Consider the following 17,920-nt stretch of genomic DNA (forward strand, 5'->3'; position numbering starts at 1 on the left):
TGAGATCCAGATAATCGTGGCAGAACATTTCAAAGCACCTCACCGTGGACACAGATAACAAACAAACAAATAATAACTAATTAGGACTATATAAAGCTGTGTATCCGATTATGGGTTTAAATAAAACAACTTACAGAATATTTAAGCAATAACTGTTAAAAGTCAGCAACAGCTGTATGCTTTGAAACCACGGAGGCCAACTATCAAAATTTGTCATTATCCTAAATAGAGGGTATATTTTGATAATATCACGCATACAAAAATACACACATAGCATTAAAATAGCTAGAATACTTGAGCAGGCACTTTACATTTTAACCATCAGCCAGAGTTTAGATATAATCAAATAAATGATTAATGTAAAGATGGACTAACAGCTTTCAACATCTTTCGACAAATAGCCCATATTTATTTTCATTTTTTATTAAATTAATAATAAACCGAACCCAAACAAATCCAAATATTTTGAATTGAGTTCAATTAAACCTGGGTGGGGTTAAAAACCTGGGGGACATGTTTGGACATGTCCTCGGTCCCCGGTTGGAACCTCCGAACCTGATTCTGTCCAAAGTTTCCAAACTTTGGACAGAATCGCAGCGGACAAGAAGCATCGAAACAGGTATTTAATTAATTTATTAATTAGTGTTGGTTTAAGCTCGATCACACGTGTTTGAACCAGGCGGCAGCAGAAGCAACAGGCTTCTGTGAGGGACAGTTGTTTAGGACTTTAAACCCCGAGGAAAGTGCGCCTCTTGGTGGTTTACGCGCGTTCTTTTCTATATTCGTTTGATTTTCATGGTTTGATATTATTGAGAGCTGTTTTGACATTTTCATCAACCCTATCATCCCACCAAACATGTATCATAGATCGTGTTTTAGCATCAGATTTTTATGTCAACGCCTGACATTTGTCTATGGTAAACATGCTTGATCTGGAATGGGCAACCTTTAGGATCCAAAGTCCTAAAGGTCCAGTTGATCACTGAGATCCAGCTTTGGAAACTTAATTGTTCTGTGTTTGTGGTGTTGAGACCGCATCGACCGCTAGATGGCGGTGTCGGACAAGAGTAGCTGGTGCATTTTTCATGCATGTGGCTCAGACATTCACGCTCATGTGGTGAGGGAGAGAAACATACAAGTAAATATAGAAACCCAAATGAGATCTCTGTGTCGACTGGACTTGTTAGGGTTTTGTTTTTTTCCAGTTCCAGTCCAGTCGCTGCAGAGATCGTATTTGGATAACTTTGACCTGGATGACTGAGAATCTTTTTCATTCAACATTTTCTGGCTATTACTTTCTGTTGTGTCATTGTTTGAGTTTCAGGCCTTCAGCTGCCATAACACAGCCATTGTGCTGGTTATCAATGTCTGTGAGCTGCAGCCATTGGTAGGAAAAAGAGAAATTATTTACTGAGCGTGTGTTACTGAAAAGAGAAACAGCTCAGCGAGCTCTCCATGTTGCCTGTCATTAGACACCCTTCTATCTCTGTTATGGGTGCTTTTACTTGTAAGAGGACACAGGGGAAAGTAGACTAAGCCCCGTGCTGTCTCAGTTGTCACCGGTGTGACGGTGCTGGCTTTGGCTGCAGGGTCATTGTGATAAATGTGGCCTTTTTAAGATTGTTACAAGGTGAAGGAAATGAGAGGATGAAGGGAATGTACACAAACAAGCAGTAATACCCGTCCGTTGGGTTTTCACAACACTGATGTCAGTGGTAGAAGTAGAGGAAGGAAACAAGCCAGACTAGAAAAACTGGTTTTCTTAGCTCACTGTTACACAAGAGAGAAGCCAGAAGCTTTTTTTTTTAGTTTCATAAGATCTGTGTGATCTCTGTTCTCTTGAACTGTGAACGTATAATTTGCTTTATCACATCCTTATACTGTTCCTTTCTTGGGAGGGAAAAAAAAAAAAAAAGCCCCACAGCGCAGCTCTGTGTGCTCTGTGTGATTTGACTTGTTGAATGCCAGCACCCTGCCCTCTGTGAGGAGTGTTCAAGGTTCAGGAAGATAACGAGAGGTGAGTGGCTGACGGCAGAGCTCGTGTTATGTTACCAAAGGCTCATATCAGTTTACAGCAGGTTGGGTGGAATCGCAGCTGTATCCAGACCGCCGATCCTCGAACAAACCAGGAAATAACACGGACAAAGGACGTTTGAAGAAGCTAACAAAGCTAATAGAGGGTTTCCTGTTTTCTTAAGCCGAGCCTTACCATGGGTAAGAAGGGACAGCGGTGTCTGCTTCTGTGGCTGTTTTTGTCAGGACTTGTTCACTCGTCAGCTGCCTTCGTGTTTTGGACGGCAGTTGTGGACATAAGCTACACTGACTACAACAACAAGACGGTGGAGAGAAAATGCGAATGTGGGGTGTTTGGTCGCAATTCGGACCTGGCAAAGGTCTCTGGCAACGTTGCGCTGCCCGTCGGAGACCTCATCGGCTGCGGCTCGGGTCCTATCTACAGCTACAATAACTCCACACCCTGGATCGCTTTGATTAAGAGAGGCAACTGCACCTTCAGCGAGAAGATCATCGCTGCCAAGCACCAAGGGGCGGCTGGTGTGGTGGTGTTCAACATGGATGGCACCGGCAACAGCACCAGTCAGATGTCGCACCCGGAAACAGAGGACGTTGTGGCTATCATGATCGGCAACAGTCTAGGTATGGAAGTTGTTAAGTTGTTGAGGAACGGGACGGAGGTGGCCATGACGATTAGACCAGGCAACCCGCACGGCCCCTGGATCGACACGTACTGGCTCTACCTCCTCTCCATCGCCTTCTTCATCGTGACAGCGGCCTCGGTCACCTACTTCATATTCCTGTCAGCGAGTCGCCTCTACAGGCTGAACAGGCATCGGCGCAACGAGAAGAGGCTGAAGTCCGAGGCCAAAAAGGCCATCAGACATTTGCAGGTGCGCACGCTCCATAGGGGGGACGAGGAGACAAACTCCGAGTTTCATATGTGCGCCGTGTGCATCGAGTCCTACAAGGTGGGAGACGTCGTGACCGTGCTGACATGTGGCCACATCTTTCACAAAACCTGCATCGAGCCCTGGCTGCTGGACAAAAGAACCTGCCCCATGTGCAAGTGCGACATTCTGAAGGCGCTGGGAGTGGAGGACGAGCCCAAAGAGGCCTTTTCTGCTCAGTCACCACCAGATGCCACTGTCATCACGGTGACGGGGGGAGAAGCCATGTATGAAGTCCCGCTCACTGACCCAGGGAGTCCCAATCCGGAGAGACCGCAACATCTCTATGACAACAGGGCCTTTGAGGGAGACTCGGAGGCCGTGAGGGGCTGAGCGGCGGCAACGGAAAGCAAACAGCAACAAACCAGGACGCAGTCAAGGTCCCTGCTTGGAATCAGTCATGGCTCGGATACGCTGAACCGCAGAAAGGGTTTAAAAACTCTGATTGTTCTTCTTTTTCTCATGGGGAGAAACAATGTTGATATTCTAATTCAAGAATGGTACAATATGTTTTCAGAATAAAATGAGTGGGTAAAATTGGCCCGTCTGTTTAGGGGCCCGTAATTCCTCCGTGGGCTAATGAAGTCACCTTATTTAATGTAAGAAATAATTTCTGACAAGTGAGAGCACGCCGGGAGTCTTTGGGTCAAATTGCTGCTTTGCATAGTAAATGAAGCACCTCGAGACTGGTAACAGGAAGTGCAGCAGTGCCTCTGTTTTGCTTTCAAATTGGACCAAATTTCCTTTTGCTAACAAGATTTCTTGTCAAAGCTCAGCTGCCCCTGTTCTCCTGTCACTCACAGCATTTTACAGCTTAATTTAAGCAGCTGGAGTGAGATTTCTGCTCCTGTATCGACTGGTTTTTTGAGGCTGGTGGATGTACAAAACAACCTTTACGAGCACACCTTGAACCTAAAGTGCAGGTGATTTCTTTTTTCCCTCAGAGACACGATGACTCTTCAAAAAGTCACGCAGTGACGCACGAACACGTCTCTCACTTGTGAAATAGACTTTATTAACAACCACTTTGACATCATAGATCATAAACACCCAAACACAGATTCTGTCCGGTTTAATGCGATTAAAGCATCTTAATTTGCACTGGCTGTAAAAAATGTATTGTTCATTATTTCTTTCTCTCCATGTAATTTTAATGTATGAGGAGTCTTTCATTTGTCCTGTAAAAACAAATGCCCCTGAAGAGTTCTTCCAGATTTTCTACCTCTGAGCTATCTCATGACTAAATCTTATTTTAGGTTTATTGTAATCAAAGATAAAGTGTGCCTCTCAGTAACGGTAATCGTGGTACTTTCGATCAAAGAGTCTTTGATTGTCCTGTAAAAACTAGATTTATCTTTCTTTGCTAAATCACATTGATGCTCGCTACCATGCAATAAATCCCTCAAAATGAGGCCCCCCCTTTATGAGCACATGCGTATGTCAGTACTTTACGTGTGTGTGTGTGTGTGTGTGTGTGTGTGTTGCTTTCGGTTACAAAAACAAAACTGGGAGGGGGGTCACATAGCATGAATCATCTTGAAATCATGCAATCAGGATGTGATGTGTTGAGAATCGGACCCTCCCAAGGATGATAAAGGAACATATGACAGCAAATGGAGCAATTTGGCCCTGGGCATCTACAGTAAAGTCTGTAATAAAATTACATAACCTCTTCAAATCTCAGAAGATCATTGAGCAGTTTTTCCATGACAGTGTCAGAAAAAATCTGACACTGTAGTTAAGCAGTTTCTCCAGTAAACTGTTTATCTTCAAAAGAGATTGGATCCAGAAGATTCTGTTTTGTTTTCCATCTGTGCTGTTTCAGGTGTCACGTTGGGCAATTTTAGTGGGTTTATTACAGTTTGGAACTTGCCCTGACCCATGTGACTCGTCACGTTTCCCCTCCGGCATCAGGATGAGCGTGTGCTGGACACGAGCCCGCCTTTACAGGCTAGATGGTTATAGCGGTGCGTCAGCGAGACAAAGATCCAATGAAGAGCTAAGTGGTGGGCCAGATGGAGAACAACTGGCAGGCGTGGGGTGAAAGGCACGCTCTGCTCAGCGGTGGTGCTCCTCTGATTTATTGCACTTGTTAAAAAGTAAATTGAGTCAGAAGGTTTTCATTTCACGGCAAACTAGGCTGTGGCCAGATTCTTCCACTGGGCTTGACCTTTTGATCTAGATAAAAATCAGAGCGGACTTAACTTCTGCAGTGGAACGAGGGTTTATCTGTTCCTGCAGTCTCATCACAGTGAATAGTTCCATAAAGCACAAACATGCTGGGTTGTGTCTGTAAAAAGAGGCCTCGAGCCGGCAGGTGCATGTCCGCTCTACAGCACCACCTGCTGGAGGGAGTTCGGGTTTGCAGTCATTTCAGGAAGGACAAATTTAATAAAGTGGTCTGTAAGCGCAAGCTTGTATATGATGTGAACTCATTTGCAGGAAAAACACAAAAATATGTATATTATGTGTTACGTCTCCGTGTCCAGCAAAAGGCAGAAAGTAATGAAATTACAGCCAGTCCGGGCAGCGCCGTCACAGTCTGAGTAATTACCTTCTTAGGGGAAGAAATGTGATTAGAAAAGTGCAATAACAAACGCAAGATTTAATTTGGAGAGTACAGAATAAAGAATGCTCCACTTGAGTCTCTGCTCTCGCTGTCTGACGTTCCAGCAGTCCATTAGTCAACAGACCAGTCAAAACCTGGCCAACCTAGCAGGCTTTACAGGGTTTTAACTGCTGGCGTTCTCTCCTCAGGAGCTCTCCACCTGTATTTACGGTAATGAAGCAAGATGTTCCACTGGCTCCAGGCGATCGTCCGAGCTCCTGCCTGACCTTCTCCTTCCTCCTGCCCTCGCCCAGATCACAGGCCAGCTGGACACAACAGCCCTCATCCTGTTGTCAGTTCCCCGTCCTGTCCAGGCCATTGACGTCTTTGCTGACATTAAAGCGAAAAGAGGAAACAGTAGAAACGTGTCCTGGCGGGTGGGAAAGGAAGTGATGTCACATGGCTGCTTGTAGAGTTCAATAAGACGGGCTTTCTGTGCACCTTCAGATGTGTCTGTGATGTTGGTCTGTTTTAACATCTGCTGATGGACCATTCAATTTAGAGGAGTTGCTAATCTTTATTGATTTATTTTTTTTCTTTATTGAGCTAAGAATGAGACAACCTGGACTACTGGGCAATTTTCAATTGTTAATTCCTAAATGTAGGATCATGAATCAGGTATAATTAGTCTGGTTTCGTTCGAGCAGTTCACTGGTCAGTGACTGTCATAATAAATTGTCTGGGTCACTTATTAATCTGCCCTCTTTTTTTTATGTTGGCATTGTTTTTGAGCCTTCTGAACAGTTTCAATATTCTGCATTGTGACAGTGGAGGCAGTTGAAAACATCACACAACAAACGGTTGAGACACACACACACACACGCACGCACGCACGCACACACACACACACCACACACACACACACACAACACACACACACACACACACACACACACACACAAGGCTTCGGACTGATTTATTCAGAGGGCAACAACAGCTGCTGCCTCTGCTGCCGTGTGGAACAGCACACATTTGGTATTCTGCTGCTGCAGATTCCAAACATTCCCAACATTTGTGTGTGTAATTAAGTCAGAGCTACCCCAAACTATCATCTATTAAACACACCTGGCTGAGGCAGGAGGCCGGAGAGTGATAAAGAATCCTCCGTGCGTCTGGAGAAAAAGGATCTGAGACACACGTCTGCATTTAAAATCACCTCCTGTCTTCTGGCTCTCCGGGTCGGGCCAGTTCCACGCTTATCAAACCAATTTACCCGCAGCAACGTCCAGAGTTTGTGGTTTTTCCTGCTGATAATATACCCTGTCAGTGTATTATTCCATCACAGGGAGATATTCTCCGGTCACATTTGGAATGTCGATGATGTGAAGAAAGGTTTTAGCTGAAGTTTCCAAACTGCCACTCGGCACAGCGTGACTATCAAATCAATGCTATTCATCAGCTCCTGCCATTTTCTGTCATTCTACTCACGCCCGTCTGACTGGAGGCTCGCTTTTCAGAAATGTCAATACATTCTGAATGTGGCCGAGTGTGTATGCAAAAGTGTGTCTCACTCCTCCCCACAGTTCATCCATCCAGGCTGATTAACTCCTCATGTGTCCTGTTGCCTGTGGCAATTATTTAATGACCCATTTTCTTAATTGCAGAGAACTGGCAGGACAAAGAAAAGCCGAGAAGGCGTTCTGGAGAGAGGACTTGTTTGTGCAAGGGAGAGCGGAGACAAGAATGAGTTGCTAAAATCTGAAATATTAATTCTGCACCAGTCAGCTGTGTCCACACTTGTCTCATTCTGGGAGTGGGGAATTTTCTCTGCTCCATCGGCCGTGCGGCTGTGTTTGTGTAGGTTTCCATGTCTCTAAAGTGATACAACAGGCGCGCTGTGGCTCTTCCTGATCCCGTTCTGTGTCATGAAGGCGCTCTCCTGACTGCTGCACACATTGTCGACACTCACCCGTTCACTCCAGCCATCTGTCACATGCCTGCCTGGGCTTCCCTACACAGTTTGTCCACAAGCTGTGGCTGCCATTTGGACTGCTCGCAAAAGTCACTCAAAGGTTTGTCCTAATTTTTGTACAGTAAAGGTCAGAGCTGGGACATGGCTGAAGCCTGGCTGCCTTTTCACAGAATTACAATCTGAAAGCAAAGTTGGAAACCATTACTGACAGTCTGAAATAAGAGGGTGGGTCAGTGAGTACTTTTTTATATTTAGCAGCTCAGCACAATTACGTGTAAGATGTGCACACATCATTACACTTCAGCTTTCCATTGAAACTTTGCTAATTTCCCTGATGGACACCCCCTAAAGGGATCAATAAAGTACTCTTGAATCTTGAAAGTACTCTTGATTACATCTATTTTGCCCACAAAAATGTGTGTGTGTGTGTTGGTGTACTTGCTAAATGCTGCATACTAAAATGCTCATTCTAGTCCCTCAAACAGTCCTCGCAACTTCAGAGGACTGTTGAGGGTTAAAACATGCTTTTAAGGTTGAGTTTAGAATTGGCTTTAAGTTAGAGTTAGAGTAAGGGTTAGGGTGAGGAGGTTAGTTGGAATCATTAGGGTTAGGGGGAGACACTGGGTGTGTGCCCTGTGATACACTTGTGATCTGTCTCGGTTGTACTTCCTCCCTCACAGTAAGCTTCTCCTTCCTCTTCAGCTTTCCATTGAAACTTTGATAAGTAATAAGTGTTGTTGAGCAGAAAATTGGTGGGCGGAAATCAGGTTTTTACAGTGGATCAACATGAATCTCTGGTGTTGACATGGAGATTTGTCTCATCGGGCTTCCACCTGGTTTTCAATTGCAGTATTACTTCTGTCCGCCACTAGATGTCACTGTTTCTGCTGAAAGCGAAGCCCAGAAACCATAAGTCACATTGCGCTTCTGCTTCATCATCATTATCATCATCTTCTTCTCTTTGTTACTATCTTTGTGTCCAAAAAAGTCAACACCAGATGACTAAGTACCTGATAGCGCTGTACCTCATGTAATGCCTTTAAACTGTGTGGCCTGCATTTTGCCACACACCATGTTTCTCTGCCAGGCGGCCATGGCAGCCTGGGCTTGGCTGCAACTGTACCGTACAACAGATGCTGTCACACTGTGAAGTAATAAATATGTAGATGGGAAAGGGAGAGAAGGGAGACAATGATATGGTAATGGGGAGGACGGCTGTAGCACTGCTTCTGTCTGGTGGGCAATTTAGATGTTAGGCACAATGATTTATTTATCAGAGATTTTCTGGGGAGGATTATTGTGTTGAAGGAGATCTTCGGGGTAACGTACAGAACAATCTAATTTCAAGCCGTCTAATAATGTTCAATGCTCCAGTGCCGTGTTCTTCGGAGGCTGACGTGCGATAGGATCAAATTTCATTTTAAGCAGGGGGAAATAATGATAACATTTGAAGTCACGGGTGCTGTGAAAAACAATTCTCGGCATAGACCTCGCCGCTCTGATTTCATAGCGATTATGTCAGGGGTGACTTCAAAGATGCAGACAATCATGTTTTAGCGGAGAGCGACGAGATGACTGCCAACGGAGCGAGCTTGCCAGATGGCAGAGGGTGCACGACAGGGGTCGAGGAATGAGCCGGTGTAAGAAAATGAAAGATGAAATAAAGTGTGAATGAACAATACAGCCTTGCATGTTGGGAGTGGGCAGAGCAATGGCAGCTCAGACAGGGGCGCTTTCTGGCATTGTTGCGAGATGGCTTGTCAGAAATGGAGCAGAACTCCGGTGACCTGCATTTACAAAAAGGTTTAGATCACATCTGTTTCTCCAGAAAGTGACGTGACGTGACCCTTTTTCTGATATTTTAGACTGCATTCCGTCAGTCGATGACTGTGTGCAGCTATTCTGGTTGCAGCTTTTGCACAAACTGGAATGGCTCAGCAGCAGCGTCTCATCTCATGATTGAAAAGTTGATTGATGATGGTTAAATAAAGCAGGTTAACTGTCATCAGTCAACTCAGCCATCACTCCTTTCAGCTATGACTGATACGGCTAAAATGCTAAGAGGCTATGACTGTTTCTTATTAAGAGGAGTTTCAGCTTTGAAATGATTGCCTTTGGTTTGTTGAGGTTGTAAAAAAATCAGCATATCGTCTGTGTCTAATCGTTATGCCACGACTCCCCTGAAGGTTTTGGGCATTTTACGGGCGTCTCATTTGAACCCACGACATTTGGAGAAATGTTTTGGCTCCGTTTATGGGGACACGCTTCTGTCATCACCGCGTTGGTTCCTGCTGACCTTAACATTTACAGCAGTCACATGAAAATGATGAATCGGCCATAAAGTTCCGATTGCATCAAACTTTGTCTCAGAGGCAGAGGAGTGAATTGTCCTCCGGTCGTATTGGAATTGTTCCGGAGGTTTTTTATTCAGTCCTTGCCGGCGCATGCTCACAGCTCGTCTTCCTTTGTAAGACAGGACAAAAGGTGTTTTTGCTGGAGCGAAACAAAAGTCTCTGATGGTAAATATGTGCAGCCATGAGTTTCATCCCAGTGACGCCTCCTTCGTCCAGGCCGGAGAAGAGCGGGCTGGAATTGAGGCTGCGCTGAGTCAGTTGGTCAGGAAAATTCCAGAAGCATCTTTAGGAGGTTGTCGAACGGTGTCTTCGTCCCCCCTTTAGCCCCTCCCCATTTGAACCCCTCCTGCTGCTTCCTCTGCAGTTTCCTCCATTTCACAAGGACATTTCCAGTCCTCTCCTCCTCCACATTAACTTTCCTGAAGTTTCAGGCTGCAGAGACACTGGGACTGTCAAAGTCTGAGACACCTGCGGGCAGCTTCTTCATCTCTTTCTCCACCGCCTGGCAGAAACTATCTGCACTCATAAGGACGTGGCCAGGCTCAAAAGTACTTAAGTGCCATGTCCTGGAGTGCTGTTTTAAAGTGATTTACCACAGAGACCGGGGCTGTGAGGAGGCACCAGCTATTATCTGCTACAGTAGCTTTCCACCCAGACAATGACAAGCCTGCCGTCCCTCTCCTGACACCCATACAGACAGAAGCCTCCTCCTCAGCTTCTTCTCGGAATCTCCCTCATGCCAGATTCGTGGAAAAGCCTCTTTTTTCTTTCTTTCAACAGTATGGCGTTTCTGGAAGGCAGAAATGCTCGACATATAGTGAAGGTTGTCATCTTTCTGCTGTAGATGGAGGTGAGCATTAGGTTTCTACCGATGCTACGGTTGCTCTGCTCTCCTTCTGGGATTCTGATTCTGATCATTGAGGGGGTGCAGGTCTCAGTCCTCGTCCAAATATTCTTCTCCTTTACTGCATCCGTGTGCTGTTTTGGGACATTTCAGGGCAACTTTTGTCTTGTGTTGTCAGGTTTTCTTTGTATCTGGGAGGTAATCTTGTTTGTGTTTCGAAAACCGTTGGTGGTTTTATGTCCTGTTGTTGGGCATTTTTCTCATATTTTCTTGCCCATTAAAGTCAACACAGGAACAATAAATACACAGTAACTGCCCTCTGTTTTCTAGACTTTCATCAGTTTTGACCAATAGTGACGTTTGCCTTTGTATGACAACATGAAACAACGTTGGCACAGACAATAAAAGAGCTGCGTCCACACTTTTGCATCTCCCTCTTGGTTCTCCTTGTAAAGAAACATCATTTGCAGCTCGCAGAACATGGTCTCATGGAGTTCAGTCACGGCGACATCAACTAAATCAACTTTGACGAGAGCAACTGCGCTAACAGCAGGGCGGCCATCCAGGAACTTCTCCGAATACAAAATCAGTGCAAGGGGGCGCAGCAGAGAAGAGGGGTGAACACGCACACACACACACACACACACACTCTCTCTCACACACACACACACACCACACACACACACACTGACTCTTATCTACAGCCTGAGGCAGTCAATCAGTCAGCGAGGTGCCTTGCACTGAAATAGCAGCCACGGTTCTTCATGGTTTTTGATTACTGCTTTAGATCTCAGCAGGTGAAGAACAACATTGTTTGGACGTTTGTGTGGGGAGCTCAGCTTCTGCCCCATGCTCATACCTATCTGCATGCATTTCTTGCTGCCTGAGTTCACACCTCTTTATCTCAATGCGTAGAAATCCCCTTGGAGAGTATGGGCTGGCTCATTATGCATACTTTAGTAAAGAAAACCTTTTTCCTGAAGGATTTAGATACAGCAAATGGCTTTAATGGGTGTGTGTGTGTGTGTGCGTGCACGTGCGTGAGTGTGTGAACTACTCACATGAGCCCTTGCTTGCGACTGGCCATGTGAAGTGAAGTGAAACAGTCGTAACTTGAGGCTACGGTGGGATATTTTCCTCGTGAATAACTGGCTCAACACACCATTATCTTACCCGGACAGTCAGATCGCCCATATGTGTGTGTGTGTGCGTGTTTATGTGTGTGTGCGTGCGCACACGAGCAGTTATGAAACTGGCCTGTCAGATATGAGTGATCAGACTAATCAGGTGGAAAAGAGCATAAGGATTAAGGCACACAGGAGAGAGAAAGCCTAAATAAAGTGAGTGAGTGAGTGAGTGAGTGAGTGAGTGAGTGAGTGAGGAGTGAGTGAGTGAGTGAGTGAGTGAGTGAGTGAGTGAGTGAGTGAGTGAGTGAGTGAGTGAGTGAGTGAGTGAGTGAGTGAGTGAGTGAGTGAGTGAGGCAAATGAGTGTCTTGTGGTATCTTATGATAGTTTTGCTTACAATTCAATTACCCTGTTTTGGTAACACACACACACACACACCACACACACACACACACACACACACACACACACACACACACAGATGATCAGTGTAGACAGGAGCCCTTAACCGCATTAACTTAAGCAGAATTAGCTGAGTCTGGAATAAAGCTGCCACATTGTTACCGGCTATAAAATCAACCGACTGAAGATAAAGGAAACCTTACAAGCCTAAATGGACGGGGGCTCACACAAGAACATGACCAGCCTGTGTTTATCTTTATCATTAGCATCTGTTCTCAGCCATTCATACTTTCCTGGATCGGACTGTTGGTGACACGATGGCAGCTGCTGACGCTGAGTCCGGTCCACACGGGTACCAGCTGGTGAACAGAGGTTCTTCTCATTCTTCTGTCAAAAAATCTCCCCCAGCATCGTTTGAAGAAAAAAATGTCCCTCTGCTAAGAATTCCAAAGACGGCATTTGAACCAAGGCCAAGCCAGCAGATGGCGATACAACTCTGTCACATGATCAACCAATTAGAATCCTGGTAAATCCTGTGTTCCAGGAGGCTAACAACAACCGCACGTGGAGGTAAAGTTCACTCTGCCTTGGTTCCTCTTGGATAACAGACCGTCTGTTAACGTGTAAACCCGGGTCCTGAGGATAGAACCAGTGTTATTTAAGATCTCTCCTGAACTTTCTGCCTACCTCTTAACCTTTCACCTGGAGTATTTGTTCCTGCGAGACTTTTCAAAAGTGTGATTTTTAGTGGCCTACATCATCATGTACATGTGGCCCATGATGAAACTTTGTTCTGGCGTGCTAGTGGACTGGACCTCAGCACCAAAGCCCATTCCAAGTTTGTCACAGTTGCTATAATTTACAGGCGCTGGCCTGCAGCAGGCCGCCTGATGACACACCAGGGATCAAATTATCAAATTTAAAGTCCTTTTGATGTCACTTAAGGCTTCTAATAAATTTGGCACCACATCACCAGACTGCAAACGCTATTTTTCCAACCATTTCTGCTAATTAGAATGATATTTTGCCCGGTCTTTACTGCTGCTGTTAATTCTGCCCTCTGTGCCGTGGCTGTAGATCAGCTCTAATTAAACATGGGGTCGCGGTGGTATGGAATCCTCCAGCCGAGCCGAGGAGAAAGGTTCTAATTCCAACTCTCAGGATGGAACTGTGACACACAATGGCCCTGCCATCCTCTCTGCCCCCCACAGATTCCCAACTGAAAGCCTTCTCCTCAGGCGGCTTTTTAATAGGCCTTCCCTCATCCGGCACACACAAACACACGTGCATCTATGGAACACACAAGCCACCGGCTGCCCACGCCTGTTTGCATGTGTGCGCATGCTCCTCACTTATGCCGTTCAAGTTCAAACTGCTCTGGGCCTTTTGAAGTGCTCTTAGGCCAGACGGCAGCCTTTTAACTTTCCACATCATGCAGAGGCGTGGCCGCTAAGCTATGGCTACTTCTTGGAACCACAATTACAAGCGCAGTACTGAAGGGCTGACTGCCAGGGACTAAAGGTTTCGGCCATTTTCTCCACGTGAAGTAGAAGCTGTCGATGGTAACGCGGAAAAGTTTCCTGAATGTAGCTAGCTCCGAATAAACACAAGGAACCCAACCTGATCGCGAGGCGAGTCAACAACATTTTGAATATTATGTATAATAATGACGGGAATGTAATAAACTGCAATAAAGACTCTGTTCAGGTTCTATCATGAACGTAGGCAGGTCTTTTGAACTCGCAACTGTAATGTGCGGTTCTGTCTGCAGGATTTATGTCGATAATTAAAATATAACTGAATAACTTAACAGCCACATGATTGGAAGAAAGAAATCATGAATTTCTTTAGAAAAAAAGCTTCTAGGTTCTGTGTTGGTATGTGGGCTGAGGGTGGCCTTTCGCTACTTCCTGTGAGGAGACGGTATCGGATGGTGGTTGATGTGTTGCGATTTTTTCCCTGAATGATAAATCTGCCTGTTGGAAAGACTAAAGGGCTGTTGTGCAACATCTTGGCATTCAGCTCTTCGCTCCTCTCTGTGCCACAACCCCCCCCCCTCCCCGCTGTCCTCGCTCCTCTTCCTCCTTCCAGCTCCCCTCCTTCGGTCCTGCCCCCTCCCTGAGACCGGAGATGGTGTTGAGTCATGATGGGACGCGTCAGACGGGACTCATCGACTCCGTGTGACCTATCGATCGGGGCCGTGTGTGAGACGGCACGTCCCCAGTGCGTTCTTCTACTTTTGTAATCATTGTGGGCTGAAGACGGCTGTAGAGCAGAGGCGTAAAACCCAGCTGAGACGGCAGCCTGCTGGTGGAGCCTGTCTCCTGATGTTTACAGATGCAAAGAGCGCTAACTTGAGGAATAGCAAAATAATGCTAAGCTAGTTGCTCCCTGAGGCTGAAGCCCAGGGCTCTGCACCTGCTATTTCCCCCGATTAAAAATAATCCCGAGCTTTATTTTCATAAATGTTCCAAATCAATCTTGCATTTCTGAAGTCTTTGACTTGGATATGGCCCAGGATAATTTTTTGAAGGTCTGCTTGACCAAAGATTTGGATGAAATATGACATCTCAAGCCCCAAGTTATTTTTAATTAGGAATTAATTAGGTTACTGTGGCTGGGGACGTGCGGATCCACATTCTCTAACCTGGATGTAACAAATCCATCAACACACGCATTTCTTCTGTTTTTTTAATCTAATTTGGATACCAGTTGTCACATACACACTTAATGTACACGCACACCCTCCATGTTTAGCCACTATTTGCTGCAGAGTAGGTGCAAGCAGGTGATGGGGGTCCGGTGGATTGTGATACGTCTGCTTGCATCACCCCTCAGGGTGTGTGTGTCAGGGTGTGTGTGTCAGGGTGTGTGTGTCAGGGTGAGTGTGTCAGGGTGTGTCTCGGGGTGAGTGTCCGGGAAGAAGCGATTTTCCCAATGAAAAACTACTGTAATAGCAGGTTAGACTGTAGTCATAAAAGTGACTGGAATAATCCACCGGTTCAGAAACAGGCTCCCAGAACACCCCCCCTGTAGTGGGTGGGAGTCAAACTGGATAATGTGAGGAATAAGAGAGAAATAGAGTTGTTGATTTCTGCTTAGACAGAGTAAATGGAGCATTATACAACTCTGGATGGCAGAAGCGGGAATGTGATTTCCTCGCAGACTTTCTGCAGTCGGGGGTTTACGCAGTAAATGTCTGCTCATTTGATGGGCTTGTTGTAGCACGCAGAATCAAACCTCCCCCTTCTCAGACTCCCCCATCTCACACACACACACACCACACACACACACACACACACACACACCACACACACACACACACACGCATGCACACACACTATGGTGTGCAGCTGAACCTTTACAGATAAGGATCTATCCTTGCAGGTAGTGCTACAAGGTCTGCGCTTCCTAAAGAACAACACTGATATTAATCTCATTTCTTCTTCGCTGTTTGTTATCTCGCAGGCTTTTATCACTTTGTTGATTTTATGCACCGAATTACTGAACAGCAGAACTGGAGAAATGGGTCCTTTTCTAGTGCTTTTCAGCCTCCTCACCACTGGGAGTTGACAGCCGCGCGATGACACTGGTCCAGGTCAGGACCGGGTTCTTGATTTTGGTCTCTAACTTTAGTCTCCAGTGTACCCCAGACGTGACACACTTTCCCTCAGCATGATGTAAGAGCTGGGCAACAGTCGCTGGATGTGTTGTATCTCCCGTCTCTGCTGATGAAGCGTTCAGCTCATTCAGAGTCGTTGTGGGTGCCTTGGTGGCCTCCCTAAGCCATCTCCGTCTTTCACGACTTGCTCTAAACAGGAAATACTGATTAAGAAGTTACTTGACCATCCAACCATACTTGTATTTATACTTATAAAACTGTGTTCTACTTCAAGTGTGCCTGATAAAGAAACTGCTGAAAGGGACCTGAAACAACATGGGAGTTAAAGCCTGAGAATCAAGCCTGAAACTCTTGTTCTTCATGCTTTTCAGATGAACTGGAATCCTGATGCCAGATGCTGTACGTCACAACACACACAGCACTGTCACACCTGTCACATTAGCTTGTATAATGCTGGCCTGATGTCTATAATGGCACGCTGGGGCAGCATTATTCCAGTTTGTTCTTTGTAAAAACAGGCAGTGTGAAGAGGGGCTCCTCATTAGGGTGGTGTTGTGCTGTCTCTGGCTCACTTTTCTTTATGTGGTGACCTTTCCAACAAGCTTTGCGCCATCCTGTTGCATTCGCTGAAGTCAGTCTTATATTTGGTGCTTCGATAACTTCAGATTTGACGTTAATTAAGCAACTTTAGTTACACAATATGCGCTCTTCCAGAGCTAATCCCTTCATGGACCATAGGCACCTATTGATATTTGTTCTGCTGTACTCAAACCTTACAAGGCTTCCTTCTGCAGTGTAGCTTGTTACAGAATGGCCATCATAAATAATGCACACATCAGACTTGCTGAGCAGCTCCAACTTGAATCTTTTCGTATGGATCCCATTTCGTATTCCCATTTAATAATGTCTTGTGATAAATCACAGGTGCAGTGCAGATGCAGACATTTCTGGAGGCTATCTGGGAACACAATAGCTTCTCCCCACATGGACCTCTTAGCCGCCATTATTTAACATCCCAATGGATCTGCCGTCGCTCTGCTCACCCCTCTCACTTTAAGCAGTTTTCCTCACAGCACTATATCTATTCAGAGGCATGTACTTTAAAAAAGCCTCCCAGTTTCCCTGTCTGCAGTTTTCATTCTTCACTTTTCAACAATCCCTTTCTGTTCCCTGGTTTTACTTGCCTGACTGAAAGTAACTTTTTAAAGTATTAGGTGCCATTAACCAGCTGTCAGAGGAAGGGTAGTTGGTGCACGGATTGTGGCTTCATGGCATTTTCTGACTGAAGAGCCTTGAAACCTCAGAAACTGTTTTTTTTAGTGCAACTTGGAGGAATTTTGGCTGCTACTCTATCATTTAACTCCACTTTCAAATGACCCATTACCCAGGCACTTGAATGCATCAGAGGGAGGAGGAACATGCACTTGCTCAACCACACAATGAAACTGTCTAAGCACCTTTTGGTGACTGAGGATTGTAAATGTAGTTTGGAGTTTCACCTTCTGACTTTTAAGGGAAAAAGGAACAGGAAGAAGTAGAGATGCAAGATTTAAGCTCAATGTCCACCTTCATTCTCTAAAGAAATGCTGCAGGCAGGCAGAAAAAAGGACCTGATTGCAGTGTGTGTGTGTGTGTGTGCGTGTGTGTGTGTGTGTGTGTGTGTGTGTGCGTGCATGCATGCATGCGTCTGTGTATGTGTGTACATGTGTGCGTGTCCCCTTTACGAGCGGCGCAGTTCTAAAGCACAATTTAGTCTGTACTTTCAACTATAGCAATTTACTTTAATCTTCGTGCATCTAAATGAGTGACCTTGTAGTGTTCCACTTATATTTAACTGAGACTTTTTTAGCATCTGCTGTCACTGTTCTCTTGGGAATAAACACAGTCACGCACGCACACAGGCGTGTCTGCAACACGACTGGAAAAAAAAACCACCAGCTTTTTGTGCTGGAACAGTCAGGACTGGTAATGAGACTAAGTGTGGCCGGGCGGAGGGACAAGTGAATGAAACGGCTACAGAATCACTTGCTGTGTTTGATTTGCCTCCACTAATTCAAAGAGACCATCTGATAAATTGAGAGGATGGGATG

The 17,920-nt window shown here is 45.6% G+C and overlaps 1 protein-coding gene and 1 long non-coding RNA gene across 2 annotated transcripts; both read left to right on the plus strand.

The window, feature by feature from the left end:
* The first annotated feature begins 240 nt into the window (after positions 1–240).
* On the plus strand, positions 241–6,266 carry LOC130521900 (uncharacterized). Its single transcript, XR_008949487.1, has 2 exons — positions 241–619; positions 5,721–6,266. It is a non-coding gene; the product is annotated as an uncharacterized LOC130521900 (long non-coding RNA).
* rnf128a (ring finger protein 128a) lies at positions 1,828–4,393 on the plus strand. Its single transcript, XM_057025757.1, has 2 exons — positions 1,828–2,017; positions 2,076–4,393. The coding sequence occupies exon 2, from the start codon at positions 2,211–2,213 to the stop codon at positions 3,294–3,296; it is 1,086 nt and encodes a 361-aa protein (XP_056881737.1). The 5' UTR covers positions 1,828–2,017; positions 2,076–2,210; the 3' UTR covers positions 3,297–4,393.
* Positions 6,267–17,920: the final 11,654 nt, after the last annotated feature.

Source organism: Takifugu flavidus, chromosome 2 (genome assembly GCF_003711565.1).
Source record: "Takifugu flavidus isolate HTHZ2018 chromosome 2, ASM371156v2, whole genome shotgun sequence".
In the NCBI taxonomy this organism is placed as follows: Eukaryota; Metazoa; Chordata; class Actinopteri; order Tetraodontiformes; family Tetraodontidae; genus Takifugu; species Takifugu flavidus.